Source organism: Penicillium cosmopolitanum (assembly GCF_028827165.1).
Source record: "Penicillium cosmopolitanum strain IBT 29677 chromosome Unknown utg000003l:1.0-3747932.0:1.0-3751027.0, whole genome shotgun sequence".
Taxonomy (NCBI): Eukaryota; Fungi; Ascomycota; class Eurotiomycetes; order Eurotiales; family Aspergillaceae; genus Penicillium; species Penicillium cosmopolitanum.
The window spans coordinates 1,596,071-1,609,371 of NW_026622673.1; the positions used below are offsets into that span (position 1 = coordinate 1,596,071).

The 13,301-nt window shown below is 47.9% G+C and overlaps 5 protein-coding genes across 5 annotated transcripts; 2 read left to right on the forward strand and 3 right to left on the reverse strand.

Annotated features, from left to right (window-relative positions):
- Positions 1-37: 37 nt before the first annotated feature.
- Positions 38-253, forward strand: N7509_000640 (uncharacterized protein; the record flags this gene model as incomplete). The annotated part of the gene is made up of 1 exon (XM_056625277.1): positions 38-253. The coding sequence occupies one exon, from the start codon at positions 38-40 to the stop codon at positions 251-253; it is 216 nt and encodes a 71-aa protein (XP_056493859.1).
- A 764-nt stretch (positions 254-1,017) lies between these two features.
- On the reverse strand, positions 1,018-3,884 carry N7509_000641 (transcription factor domain-containing protein; the record flags this gene model as incomplete). The annotated part of the gene is made up of 5 exons (XM_056625278.1): positions 1,018-2,571; positions 2,638-3,163; positions 3,304-3,402; positions 3,467-3,541; positions 3,664-3,884. 5 exons carry the CDS (start codon positions 3,882-3,884, stop codon positions 1,018-1,020), a joined length of 2,475 nt encoding a protein of 824 aa, XP_056493860.1.
- Positions 3,885-4,336: 452 nt separating this feature from the next.
- On the reverse strand, positions 4,337-6,058 carry N7509_000642 (putative MFS transporter; the record flags this gene model as incomplete). Its single annotated transcript, XM_056625279.1, has 6 exons — positions 4,337-4,449; positions 4,505-4,636; positions 4,692-5,088; positions 5,146-5,375; positions 5,435-5,495; positions 5,552-6,058. The coding sequence occupies 6 exons, from the start codon at positions 6,056-6,058 to the stop codon at positions 4,337-4,339; spliced, it is 1,440 nt and encodes a 479-aa protein (XP_056493861.1).
- Positions 6,059-7,612: 1,554 nt separating this feature from the next.
- On the forward strand, positions 7,613-9,369 carry N7509_000643 (Major facilitator superfamily domain general substrate transporter; the record flags this gene model as incomplete). Its single annotated transcript, XM_056625280.1, has 5 exons — positions 7,613-7,729; positions 7,818-7,964; positions 8,042-8,584; positions 8,643-9,160; positions 9,186-9,369. 5 exons carry the CDS (start codon positions 7,613-7,615, stop codon positions 9,367-9,369), a joined length of 1,509 nt encoding a protein of 502 aa, XP_056493862.1.
- Positions 9,370-9,689: 320 nt separating this feature from the next.
- On the reverse strand, positions 9,690-11,915 carry N7509_000644 (tryptophan synthase; the record flags this gene model as incomplete). The annotated part of the gene is made up of 3 exons (XM_056625281.1): positions 9,690-11,364; positions 11,420-11,723; positions 11,780-11,915. 3 exons carry the CDS (start codon positions 11,913-11,915, stop codon positions 9,690-9,692), a joined length of 2,115 nt encoding a protein of 704 aa, XP_056493863.1.
- Positions 11,916-13,301: the final 1,386 nt, after the last annotated feature.

Sequence of the window (13,301 nt, forward strand, 5' to 3'; positions counted from 1 at the left end):
ATATTGGGCTCTACTGTCGAAAATTGACCTTGCCATCATGCTCATTCTGGCTTTCGAGGCTCCGCATTGGGCTCAATATATGGATCAAACCCATGCCGGTCGCTCTTTGGATGCATACGTTGCTTCCTTCTCTCGTCATCTCTCTTCGCTACTGGGTGGTGTTGCTTTTACCAAACATATTTTGCCCCGTCGTTTTGGATACATTTTGTTTTGTGGTGTTGATCTGGAGTGGATGGGCGGGCGGGCTGGCTAATATGCTCCCCCTTGGCTTGGGTTTTCGCGAGGTCTAGGTCTTCATTTGCTACTCCTTGCATATCTTTGGACTGTTCTTGCCCATTTGAAAACTCTGTTAAAACTAGTGCATTATTCAGCGATATCATTACGCCCCATACTGAAATATTGTTTATCAGGCATACTAAATTTAGTAACCATCAAATTAACCGACTCTACATAGTAAAGTCCGACCATTGCCTATCCAACTAGCTTGATTGTGCAAATCACTGCCACTCCTCTTCTCAAACACCCCGAGAGAAGCAGGGACATGCGTGCATGGCTGACGAGATACACTAACACATCAACGACGACCTCACTAATTACCATAATCATTAATCTTGGAATATCTTTGGCTTGCACTACATGCATCGAAGCAACTTGGAATAATTCAATCCAACACGTATAAGCATAGTCTCCTGCCAAACAACGACTGTAAATTCGCTTCAGTACAAAGAGATACCCTGGACGCAAAAAAGCAAAAATAGATATTATAGATCACAAATGCTCGCCCAGTACGGAGTAGTCCACAGTCCATGGTCCGCGGTCCACGGTCCACAATGAAACCAGACCGCTAGTCCCAGACCCAGCCCCAGTCCCCAGCCCCCTCCCCCTCCCCCACCCCTACCAAGTTCACGGGTAGGTACCCATACTACTCAGTAGTAGAAGTTCCGAACTCCCGGGTCCGTATCCATAGATGTACTACTAGTACACTATACATGCCCACCCGCCAAACCGCCAACTTTTTCAAAGCTCATGACAAGTATACAAATTCTCCGCCTCGCTAAGAAAAGTATCAACCGGATGCAAAAGCCCGAGATCAATATCCGACTGCGCCAAAAAGTCCTGCATCGTCGGCTCCAAAAATGCCATCTGTGTCGTATACCCGCTTATCGTTTCACGCGCCGGGAACGTATATGGCTCCGACGTTGTGTGCGTGGATGACGGCGGGGGTGGCGCCAGTGCGGATCCGCTGAGTAAATGTTCATTTTCTGCCGATAGGCCTGGTGTTAATGCTGCACCTGCCCCTGCTCCAGCAGCTGTCTGGGTGGGTGTAGAATTAGAATGTGAATGGTGTGGGGGCAGGATACTGGTCCCGCCAGCCCCGGGCTCGGAGAGCGAGAGCGAGAGCGATGGCATGGCAGGGAATGCCCCTGGTGGATTTCCAATGGCGTTGCTGGTAAATTCGGTGGGCAATTTTTCCGCGTTGTTGATGCCAACGCCGCTGTTCATGCCGATACCACTGCCACTGCCACCGCCAATACCAGCAGCAACGCTGCCAGTGCTGCTACTACCACTCACAGCATCGTTGCGTCGCGGTCGAGGTGGTATACCGCGATACGTGTCTAGACACATTTTCACCTGCTCGAGGTTATGGTAGAACTCGGCTGCGGCGAGATTTCCATTTTCAGACATCGAGCGCAAGAGATCGAGGGCGGAGTCGAAACAGCTCATGTCGTTTGGATTGCCGATGGGCACAAAGCTGGACATGGCGAGGATGAGTGCTGATGAGAAGAGGTAGTGGGCGTGGAAGTAACCGAATGTCGGCATTGTACCGTTTATCCAGCGAGTTAGGATCATTGAGTGGGAATGTCTTGCGGCGTGGATACATGCTTCGCTGAGCGTGAGGACTGGTTGAGAAACGGTTGGTTCTTCAATTTGACCAGTTGAGGCATCGTTTGGTGCTATACCGGTGCCGTTGTTTGTTACACTGCTCTTCTCTTTCTTTTTATGGAGGGTGATGAGGAGGTGAAGGAGTGTTGGCCTGGTAGTTAGAATTACACATTGATTAAATGCCATATGGAGCGAGACAATGGGTTTCTTGCTCGACTCAAGGTCTTCCATGTTCAGTCTTAAGCTTTCGGGAAGGGTATCGACCCAGTTCTTGAGCGCTTTAAGGAGTTTCTGTACGCGTTGAAGGAACGTTTCTTGGTATTTTCGTCGACTGTAGAGCTTTGAGATCGTCTCGCCGACTATACGGGCCAGTTGGATATTTGCGGTCATGTATTCTGTGTCTGAAAGTTCTTCTTCGTGGCGCCAACGAGGAGTGATGGGACTCGGCATGTCGACATGGATGTCCTCATCGAGGATTTGCATTGGCAGACCCATCTTAGACCCCCACATTCGGTCAAAGATATAGATTGTCCACCAGATCTCGATGCGGTGCTGACGTTCAACCGGGTCGATGAGTTGGGATTCGGGGATGTTGTGATTAAGCCCTATTGTGAGACCCATGCGCATTGCATTTCCGATCAGAACATAGGCTGAGTGTCGTCGGTTGAGGTAGTATGAGAATAGAGACTGTACAGATGGTTAGGTTTCTGTAGAAAGGAGTCATGAGATAAAAACCTGTCTAATCACACTTACAAGAGTCAACAGTGTCTCCAGGTGCGTGATACTCGTTCTCTCAGGAAGAATCTGCACTAAACTCATAGCCTTTGCAAAATATGCCGTTCCGGGAACTCGCAAGCCAGCGCTTGGTTCAGACCGAATCGAATAAGCCTGTCCAAAAGCGAAAAGGGCAAAGAATTTGCACTTGTTCGCGGTGCAATCAAAGTCCCCCGTTAGATAGATCTCCTCAAGCCTGTCAAGAGTAGATTTGCGCATCATCAAGTGGTACAGATATCCGATCTGATGGATCGCAATGCGCACCAGTAACCGCGCATGGTGTAAGCTCGGCCATTGGACATCTGCCTGGTTGGCAGCAGCTGCAATCGTCTCCTCGCGCTCCCATTGTGTCCGGGTGATATGTGCGGTGGCATTGTTCCCTGTGAGAAATCGTCGGAAGCGTGTGGCGAAAGCCGAACATGCTGCTTCGCCGATATAGATAGGTGGCGAGGAGGGATCGTAGCGGTGGAACCAAGCTCGGTCACCGATGATGGGATTTTGGATACTGGTGTTGTCCGCTGTATCAGCTGGTCGAGAGGGGCCTCTATTCCTCTTTTATTCAGTATTGAACTCTTCCTTTACTTCCGCCATCGTAATATACTATACTATGGCACCAAACAGGAACTTTAATGGGGTAGGGCATACCGTTCTGCTTGTGGAGGCTCGTTGACGCCGGCCGCGTCAGCCGAAGTAACCGATTGTTCCTTCAGGCGCCGATTTTCCGCTAGAATCTGATCCAGATAACTATAGATTGAAAGAACATTCCTTTAGCGGGGCTCTTTACGGCTAACATTGCTCAACGTCATACTTCTCGCTCACTTTGACCTGTCGGTCTCGTGGGGCATAGGCACATTCGTCTGCACAGCCGACAGCCTGACACTTGCTGCAGGGCAAGTCACCGGAGCATTTAATTTTGTGTGCATGGCATCTCTGACAGCTGCGATGGGTGAGTAATCGTTCGTTTTGCTCTGGGGTTTGTGTGGAGACCGAGATGGGAGCACATACGCGACAAACTTTCTTCGTTGTTGGCGTCCGTTGTCTTCGTCCTCATCTTCGAAAAGTGAGCGCCGCTTCAGCCTTACGGATTGTGTCATCTTGTCATTCTCATTGTTACACCCGGGATTGGTCAGTGCGAATATGGAAGGAAAGAGAGATGCCATGCGGTCGGCGATGCTTTCAGATGCGCCGAGGCTTTCGGTTGTCACCGCCGAGGTGACATCGGCCATTCCACCAATAACGGCGGTGCTTCGGTATTGGGGTGGAGACCAGTAAAAGCGACTCTCGACATGTTCTTAAATAGTTTTCACAAGCTGGATGCTGCAAATTGACTCATCACTCGAGGTATAATCAGATGATATTTTACGGCTATCTCTCGATCTGCTTTGGAAAAAACTTAAAGAAAAGAAGTGTACATTAAACCCTAAAAAGAGACTCTGGTATTTGCTACATTACCCTCCACTGTCCAGTCTGAAGGCCATCTCGATTGACAGCTGACATACTGGTGTTTGAGAGATTTCGCCATAGATTATGTTAAACCGGCGCATTTCGTTCAAGGATTATACTCGTTCTGTATTCATCTATCTCGTCAAGTCATGTCCCTCCGTCTATTCTGGAGTCCAAATCTATGATGCAGCTGCTATGTCGCTAATAAGTTGGTCAAAGTAATGCGTCTTGGTGATCATGTTGGCTTTTCATCCTCGCCCAGTCTTTCTTCAACCCATCTTTGCATGTTAATTCCCCACTTCGTAATGATCCAAACAAAAAGCCCGCCGATGAGAGCAAAAAAGACACCTGGGATTGCGTTAGACCTCGAATTATTAACAAGCCGACAATAATTCAAACTCACAGATTGTGAATGTCCAGCCCACCCCGATAGAATTAATCAATGGTTCAACTGCCGCCGTTGCAGCTGCGGCGAAGATATACTGAACAACGTATTTGCCGCTAATCACTTCCGATCGGAGATGGGGCATGACCTCTGTAAAACACTATCAGTCAGGTTCAACTTGCCACCCTTCCGTAATAATACATACCAGCCGAATATGTGTTAAGCCCATTAAATGTTCCTAGCAGTCCAACACCCGCCGCAAAAGCACTGATGACCGGCACAGGCATTCCGCCTACTCCTTGTTGCAAAGTCCATGCGTAGATCAAGGTCGAAGCAGGGAGTACAACGATCAAAGTAATGAGGCCGCTGTTTAGTCGATCTTGAGGTAGACGCATCCCACTGCGCTTGACAATCCACTTCTTGACTGCGCGATCAGACAGTTTTCCGCCAACAACACTTCCTATTAAGAAGCCTATTCCCGGCGAGAGATAGAATAGACCGCTAACGAGGGGAGTAGTCAGGTTGAAGCGCGGATTGAAGATTGAGCGAGCAGATGTAAGAATTGCGTATTGAAAGGTCGCGAGAAGGCCACAGGTGAGGTGCTACAATGGTCAGCTCTGCAAACAATTTAAAGAGGAACGAGAGGGACCTTTACTCACAGACAGAAACACGTTTGGGTAGATGAAAGGGCGAAAAATGAGGAGAGGGTTGAACATTCTCAGGATACGAGACAGGTTTCGGGACTGTTTTGAAGTGGAGGTGCTCTTTTCCCCAATTTTTGGTACAAAAAGAATGGAAAGAACGAGGCCAAGTAAAGTCATGCCGAATTGAAGCCAGTAGATAATGCGCCACTGGGAAAAGGTAACGATAATTCCACCGATACAGGGGCCTGTGAAACCGTCAGTCTATCTATAGCAGCGACTATTCAAACGTATCAGGGAAGCTTACCGATGGCAGGCCCACTGACTGATCCAACCATCATAAACCCGACTGCAGTTCCACGGACGACCTGACAAAATGTTAGCTATAGTTATTGGAATGGACGAAGTATATTTTGAAACTGACTGGCTCAAAGATATCAGCAATAATAGTTTGCCCAGCAACCATGAAGAAAGTTCCAGTGAATCCACTGAGAAGTCGCATAGCGATGAACATGTGCAAGTTAATCGCAACGGCAGTCCCAGCCGAACATCCGCAAAGGATGATGATGGCTGCGTTATAAGCCATCCGACGCCCAAAAATGTTCGTTATGGGTCCCCAGATGAACGAAGAAAAGCCCATGGCAATCAGTACTCCAGCATTGATAACATTAAGAATCTCTGTTGTAGTCCCAAACTCCGTTGCGATCTCAGGAGTCGCGGGAAGCAATGAAGTACTGGAAAATGTAACCGCCAAAGTCATCCAGCTAACAACAAACAAGATAAGACTTTTTCGCCAGAAAGCAAGAGCATATCCGGTTGATGCTGGTGGTGCTGGTTTATGCTCTTCGTCTGTGTCTGAATCGTGAGGGGAACTCAATTGCGGGGAGGGTTTTTGGGACTCCAAATCTGTGTCGCCGCCGATTTGATGCATTTTGGCGAGGTGAGTTGTGAGGCAATAAGATGGAGAAGTGAATATTAAAATCTTATCAGGACTTTCATAATAAGTTTTTTTGAGTTTTCAAGTTTTTTTTTTGCTTCGGAATGAAAAATTACAACTCTTGTGAGACGATCACAAATTTCGTGACTCGAGCAGTTTTGTAGGGCGCGCGACTTCGGCGACGGCTCAACACGCCGAAGTCCACCTTCAAACCCCACTTCGGGCCGATTGCGAGCTTGCCGTTGCAGTTGGGTTGGGCTGAAGAGGACTTTGATCTTGTCAAAGTGAATAATTGAGGTCCTTCTAGCCTCCGAGTAAAACTTGACTAGATTTAGTGAGCGCTAGTCATGCTGTGTAGTGTGACCCTGGTCTGTTTCGTATTTGAGAAGAGACTACTTCATTTAAGTAGGTCCGTGGTACGAACCCAGCTCGAAAGTCAATGCAAAAGGATGTTTAAAAGGTAGTAGATCGATGAATAAAATACACGAGAGATATCTTAGTTACCTGATGTTTGTCTCATGTTCGAAGCAGTTGTGTTTGCTGAAACATGCAGCAATGCAATAGTAGTGGTAACTAATCTCTATGTCGATTTGATTTGAGTCAAAGTGGCCGTGAAAATCTAATCTTGAAGTTAAGATCGATGTACTACTAGTATACTTTTATTATATACGAAACAACTACATCATATTTTTTCCTTGGTTTGTTTTGATGAATGATTGGGGTCTATCGGTCGACAACTCGTTCAGTACTAAGGACAACTGCTCTGCGATCGGCATTCCCCTATATCCAACAAGCGGTAAATATTTTTGTGCAGCCTACGAGCAGGGATTTCCAGATGAAAAATTTTCATTGACTCTTTGTATGATCTTATTCAAATGGATGTACGGAGTATATCACTGGCAAACGAGGCAATTTCAGGTCTCGTGCCCACGAGTGTGGGTCTGGATCTCTCCGCGGTGGATTGCATCGACAGCTGCCACCGCGATCGGCCTCCTCAATTACCGAGATGGAGATAATCTCGGCTAATGCTGAATCAGTCCCTTTATGCCATCGCATAGCGACGTGCTACCTACTCACTCAATAGGATGATTTTGCCAAGCTGGGTTGACCTATCCCCCAAAGTTGACCCCGATCAGGGGTATCCGCATCTCCACTGATCTCGTATTGATGACCCAAAATTGTTTCGTGGAGAGCCAAGCTTCCCGGCCAAGTCACTAGCCAAGCCATCTACTGAGAAGTAGAATATTAGCACGAATCGTTTCTTAGACAAACCGAATCAGTAGAAAAGCCAGGGCACTCTATATATGCGACCGAATGCTCTGGGCCAAAGGTGACGCGTCTCATAAAAGAAAAATGGGTTCTCGGCACTAGACCGCCAAGCCGTCAATCTTTTTTGGCGCATAAAAAATAAATGAGAGCTGGCCGGAGAATCGGAAATTCCCCCCCCTTAGCTCCTTACCTAGCTCTCCGCTCTGCGCCCAGTTGGCGCCTTTGATGCAGCTTATCCATTTCCACACAAGCAAGTAACCTTCGAAACGACCGACTGTCATGGACGCGAAGGACTCCAAGGATATCGAGACTTCCGCGTCGTCGCCCGCCTCCGGCGCGCACGATGCGCATCTCGTCCTAATCCCTAAGCCCAGTACCCACCCCCGAGATCCTCTGGTATGTTAAGGTCGTCGCTCGCGAATGTCCTGAATATTCAAATATAGGGCTCATAATAACGAAAATATGCTCACCTCTCAATTTATAGAATTGGTCCTCTGGAAAGAAATATATGATTCTTTCCGTGTTATGCCTGGCATCTTTCTCTGGCGCCATCGCGCCTCTATCAGGCCAGCTTAACCTTGCTGACCAGGAGGAATTGTATAAAAAGACGAAACTGCAAGAGTCTTACGCGGTATGTCCTGATGACTTAGTTTATCTATGTCCTCTTGTGTTAAGAAATTTCGTCAAAAGACTGACTCAGAAGTATAGAACTCCGCTGCATTGGCTGGCATGGCCGCCGGTCCATTTTTCTTTGCACCAATCTCCCACCTTCTAGGCCGCAGCTCCGTGATCTTTTGGTGCATTCTTTTTACGCTTGTTTGCCAGATCTGGGGAGCTGTCATGACCCACCCTAATGACTATATTCCGTACATTATTTCGCGATTATTTGCAGGGTTCTTCGGAGCAGTACCGACAACTCTAGGCCCGCGCATCGTGACTGATCTGTTCTTCCTGCATCAGCGTGGTCGCGCATTCATGGCGTTGCATATGGCTTTTCTCTTCGGCACTATTGCTGGTCCAACTTTCTCCGGATTCGTTTCCGCTAAATCATTTTTTCCCGTCGAGTTCTGGTGGACAGTCGGTCTGCTCGGCTTCACGCTTATTTGCTGCTTTTGTCTACTTGAGGAAACTGGGTTCGACAGGGTGAATTTCGAAAGAAACCCTGAAATTCCACAGGGCCTTGTTGCGAAACGCCTTGCGACATTCTTGTTCGGACAGAGTGTTGTATTGCCGACAACCTGGAAGGAAACGGTACGTCTCAGCACCTTTAGCAGGCCATGGAACATCCACATCCTCTAACAAAAGACAGGCCAAAATCGGAGTTACTCCTTTCCTCATTGGGATCTGTCCTGTCACAATAATCATGGGTATATTCACTCTCATCTCCTTCGGTTTCTACGTCGGCGTCAACGCCCTCACGCCTGTTTGGCTTCAGAAACCGGTCGCAGCTGGTGGCTACGGCTTCACGCTCAAGCAAAATGCGGCTTTCACCTTCTGCCACTGGATCGGCATTATCTTCGTCCAGTTCTATGGACATTATCTCAACGATCGAATCCCGCTTGCCCTAGCCAAACGTTGGAACGGTGGCTCATGGAAGCCCGAGTACCGTCTGCACGTCCTTTGGCTGCCAAGTCTAGTCATCAACCCTATTGGGTTGGGCATCTTCGGTGCTGCGTTGCAGTATCACCTGCATTACATGGTGCTTGCACTTGCGGTCTTTTTAGTCACGATCGGCTCTTTGGCTAGTGTGCCCGTCACCGTCAACTATGTTGTAGAATGCTTCACACGATACCCTGCCGAAGCCGGCATTGTGATTCGGGGCTTACCGTATCGTCTATGGCCTCACTATCAGCTTCTATATTAATCCCTGGGTCGAAGCTGTGGATGTTGGCTGGGTTTATGGAATGATGGCGTTCTTTGCCATCTTCTCTTACTTCTTCGTCATGCTGCTGATGTGGAAAGGACATGCTATTCGGGGGATTCAATTCTCTAGCATATCGTCCAGCGAAGAGGGAGAGAAACTTGTCGAGGAGTGAAAAGTTCGTGGAATCGCTAAATACGGCAATTTCATTGCCTGCACGAAGATATTAGTATTTAATTTTTACCCCATAATATTCATATAATTATTAGTGGACCCAAGCCATCCATGGATGCTTTCAACGTTGTCAGCATGCAAAGCTATGAAATCTCGAGTTTACATACCAACTTCAAGTATTATTCCTTCGCTACTTCAGAGTTCTACTCAAAAACATCCGAGGCCTAAAACAATACAAAGAAGAATACTATGTGTGAGGGAGGGGGAGATGAGACTCGGCAAGTCAAGTTGACAAGATATTTTCATCATTCGAAGTACGCTCTAATTCGCCTCGGCAGGCATCAGTCCTGGCAACATTTTAGACACCTGCTGTACATCCTTGTCTCCTCTTCCACTCAGACAAATCACAAGGTCTTTTTCAGGGCCGAGATCCTTGGCCACTTTAACAGCACCAGCGACAGCGTGCGCACTCTCCAGAGCGGGAATAATCCCCTCCGTTTCACTCAAAAGTCGGAACGCATCGAGTGCCTCCTTATCATCGGCAGCGACAAAAGTAGCCCGGCCAGATTCCTTCCAATTAGACAGCTCAGGTCCAACTCCGGGATAATCCAGCCCAGCCGATACGGAGTGTGTAGAAATGATCTGCCCGTCATCATCTTGGAGGACATATGTTTTCACTCCGTGTAGCACACCCACTGAGCCTCGAGCTAATGTCGCTGCATGTCGACCATTTGAAGAACCATCGCCACCGGCCTCAACACCAATAAGCTTCACCGAGCTATCTTTCAAGAAAGGGTAAAACATTCCCGCCGCATTTGACCCTCCGCCAACGCAAGCAACGACCGCGTCGGGAAGCTTCCCATTCATCTCCTCCATAAACTGCGAACGTGTCTCCTCTCCAATAACAGACTGGAAAGTGCGAACAATAGTCGGATAGGGATGCGGTCCAAAAGCAGACCCAATGACGAAATGTGTCGTCTTAAGATCAGTAACCCAGGTTCTGAAAGCTTGATTTACCGCATCTCGAAGTGTGCCTCCATCACCGGGATGCGCCCCAGGCACAGGAACGACCGTCGCACCAAGCAATTTGATGCGGAAAACATTCAAGGCTTGTCGTTCCACGTCCTCTGCGCCCATGAAAATCGTACATTTGAGACCGAGTAGCGCGCAAAGTGTCGCGGTGGCCACTCCGTGCTGACCTGCACCTGTCTCGGCAATGATGGATGTCTTTCCAAGTCGCCGGGCGAGGAGGACCTGTCCAAGGGCATTGTTGATTTTGTGGCTGCCAGTGTGATTCAAGTCTTCTCGCTTTAGCCAGATGCGGGCGCCGCCGGCGTGTTTGCTGAGACGGGATGCTTGGTGAAGGGAGGAAGGGCGATTGGTGTATGAGGCGTAGGAGCGAATCTCTTCCCAGAAAGTTGGATCGGCGGACGCTTTGTTGAAGCCGGTTTCCAATTCTGTGAGGCATTCCATCAGGGCCTCGGGCACATATTGGCCACCGAATTGACCGAATCTGGTGATGTCGCCCATAGGCGTGATACGGTCTTGGCCTCCGAGTGCGCTTTGATTGTCGATGTTCTGTTGACTTGCCTCTGCGGTGCCAGTCTTGAGATCTTGAAGAGGCACGATGCTGCGAGGCTCTTTGCGACCTGAAACATTGAGACAGTACTCTTTGACCTTCTCGGCGCCTGTACCTTTAGGTGCTTCTTGTAGTATCTCGATGACTTTACTGCCGATGACGACTCCCTCTGCAATACGGGCAACGTCGACAAAATTCTCACGGGTGCTGATCCCAAATCCAACCGCAGCCGGTAAAGAGCCTTTGGTATAGCGGTGCACTCGGTTGAGAAGGTTCCCCAGCCCGCTATCCAGCCCCTTGGCTACCCCAGTCACTCCCATCTTGGAGGCAACATAGATGAAGGAGTCAGCGATACCGCAAAGCATCTCCATGCGACTGTCGGCTGTCGATGGTGCGACCAGAGGAATGTATGATAATCTACGCAGAAGATTAGTGTACAATTCTCACATCGTTGTCTTGTCCTCTGACTTACTCTTCTACCTTGCACAGATTTCTGAACCGAACGGCTTCTTCGGGAGGTAGGTCCACGATAATGAAACCGTTCACTCCAGCTGCTCGACAGTCTTTCAAGAACCTCGCCTCTCCGTAGGCCCGGACGGGGTTGTAGTAGCCCATCAGGAGCACCGGGGCAGTGAGTCCCAGCACCCGAGCATCTCGAACCATTTGCATCATAGTAGGAATTCGAACACCATTGACAAGCGCTTGGGCATGTGACTTCTGAATAGTCAGGCCATCGGTGAGAGGATCTGTGAAGGGGATGCCGAGCTCGATGATATCTGTGGATGATCATGTTAGCGTGTGTCGGAATGAAACTTGACATTGTGGGATTTACCTGAGCCACCAGCTTGCATTGACAGCATAATTTCAGGTGTCTCGCGAATTGTGGGAAACCCAGCTGTGACATATGTGACCAGGGCTGCGCGGCCTTCGGCCTTGCACGTTGTGAATACTTGCTTGATTGCTTCCATTGTTGGATGGATGATTGAGGGGGGAATGGTTTTTGGTCAGAGTGGAACGTAGGGAATCTTGGGGTGGAAAGGGAGTGAAGTTGTAGGGCTGTTCCTGTTCTCATATGGTCTTTGGTCTCACAATGGTGAGTCAGAGGAAGTCTCACATAACAAACAGTAGCGACGGGACTAAGTTACATTAATCCACTACATTCATAAGCTATGAATCTTTATGTGATCTTTATGTGAGCATTAATTTAAAGATAAGGATAAAGCCCGTTCTACTAGAGCAATATTAGCCGAAAATACCACGCTTGTGGACGTTAGAGCGATACCTAGCGAAATGGGGGCGAAAACAAGAATTCTTGAAGCTTCCCATCTGAGCTCCCATACTCAATCTAATGCTCTTCGGAAACTCCAAATCCCCATGAGAGATCAAGCTTGAATTGCCCAACTATTCTTCAGCAAAATCTAAAAAGAGAAGGAAAAAAAAACAAAGACCAAGCCAATTCGACCCTCAAACATCGAAATAAAACCATTGAGGTCAAATGAGTCAGATCAACCCAAACCATTAATCCCAAGATCATGCTAAGATGAGAACCCTTCTAAGGGGCTAACTGGACTTCCTTCAGTAATACTTTTTTTATCTAAATTTTGAACATGTCTTTATTTTTCAAAGATTTTCAAAACTTGATCAGTCGTCAATAGAAATCATGACTCATATCGGTCTATGCAATGTAGAAATTTCGAATTCCCAAACCTCCCAGGCCAGCCAACGTAAGGATATACTCAATTGAATTATTTCTTTTCTCTTACTAGCATCTTTACGCGATGACGTGCTGAGCTTCAACACCCATGACTGGGCGATACGCTATACCGTGAAAAGCTTGAATAATTGCATGACCTACAATGTCGCTGATACCGCTTATTTAACTGCTGGTAACGAGATCGAAAGACAGTGGAATCAGTGTACTCGGCAACTTCAAGTTAATCGGTTACAGCCTGAAGATCCACCAGTGACAAGTATCTCAGCCCCCCGCCGGGAAAGGCCATCTGGATTCTACGTAGAAACAATTAAGCCGAATATTTTTGAAAAAGAAAACAAGGGCTCATCCAGCTTTATTGCAAGCTTTGATTTCGAATGGCAGAACAAAGGGGGAATTGATGAATAAAATGAGTTGCGACGAATATCTTTGTATGCTGATTCAAGTTGGCTTGGGATCACTAGTACTAGTACTACTAATACAAACTTGAAAAACTTCAGGTAAATCTATCACTCTCGTGTATGCACATACTATGGCTCGGCTATAAGGTATTATAGGGTAGATGCAAACTGGAATGCCGGGGTAGAAACCAATTCTCAAGGCTGATTCGTCTCCTATATGCATGCTGCCGCTCAGATCGCCC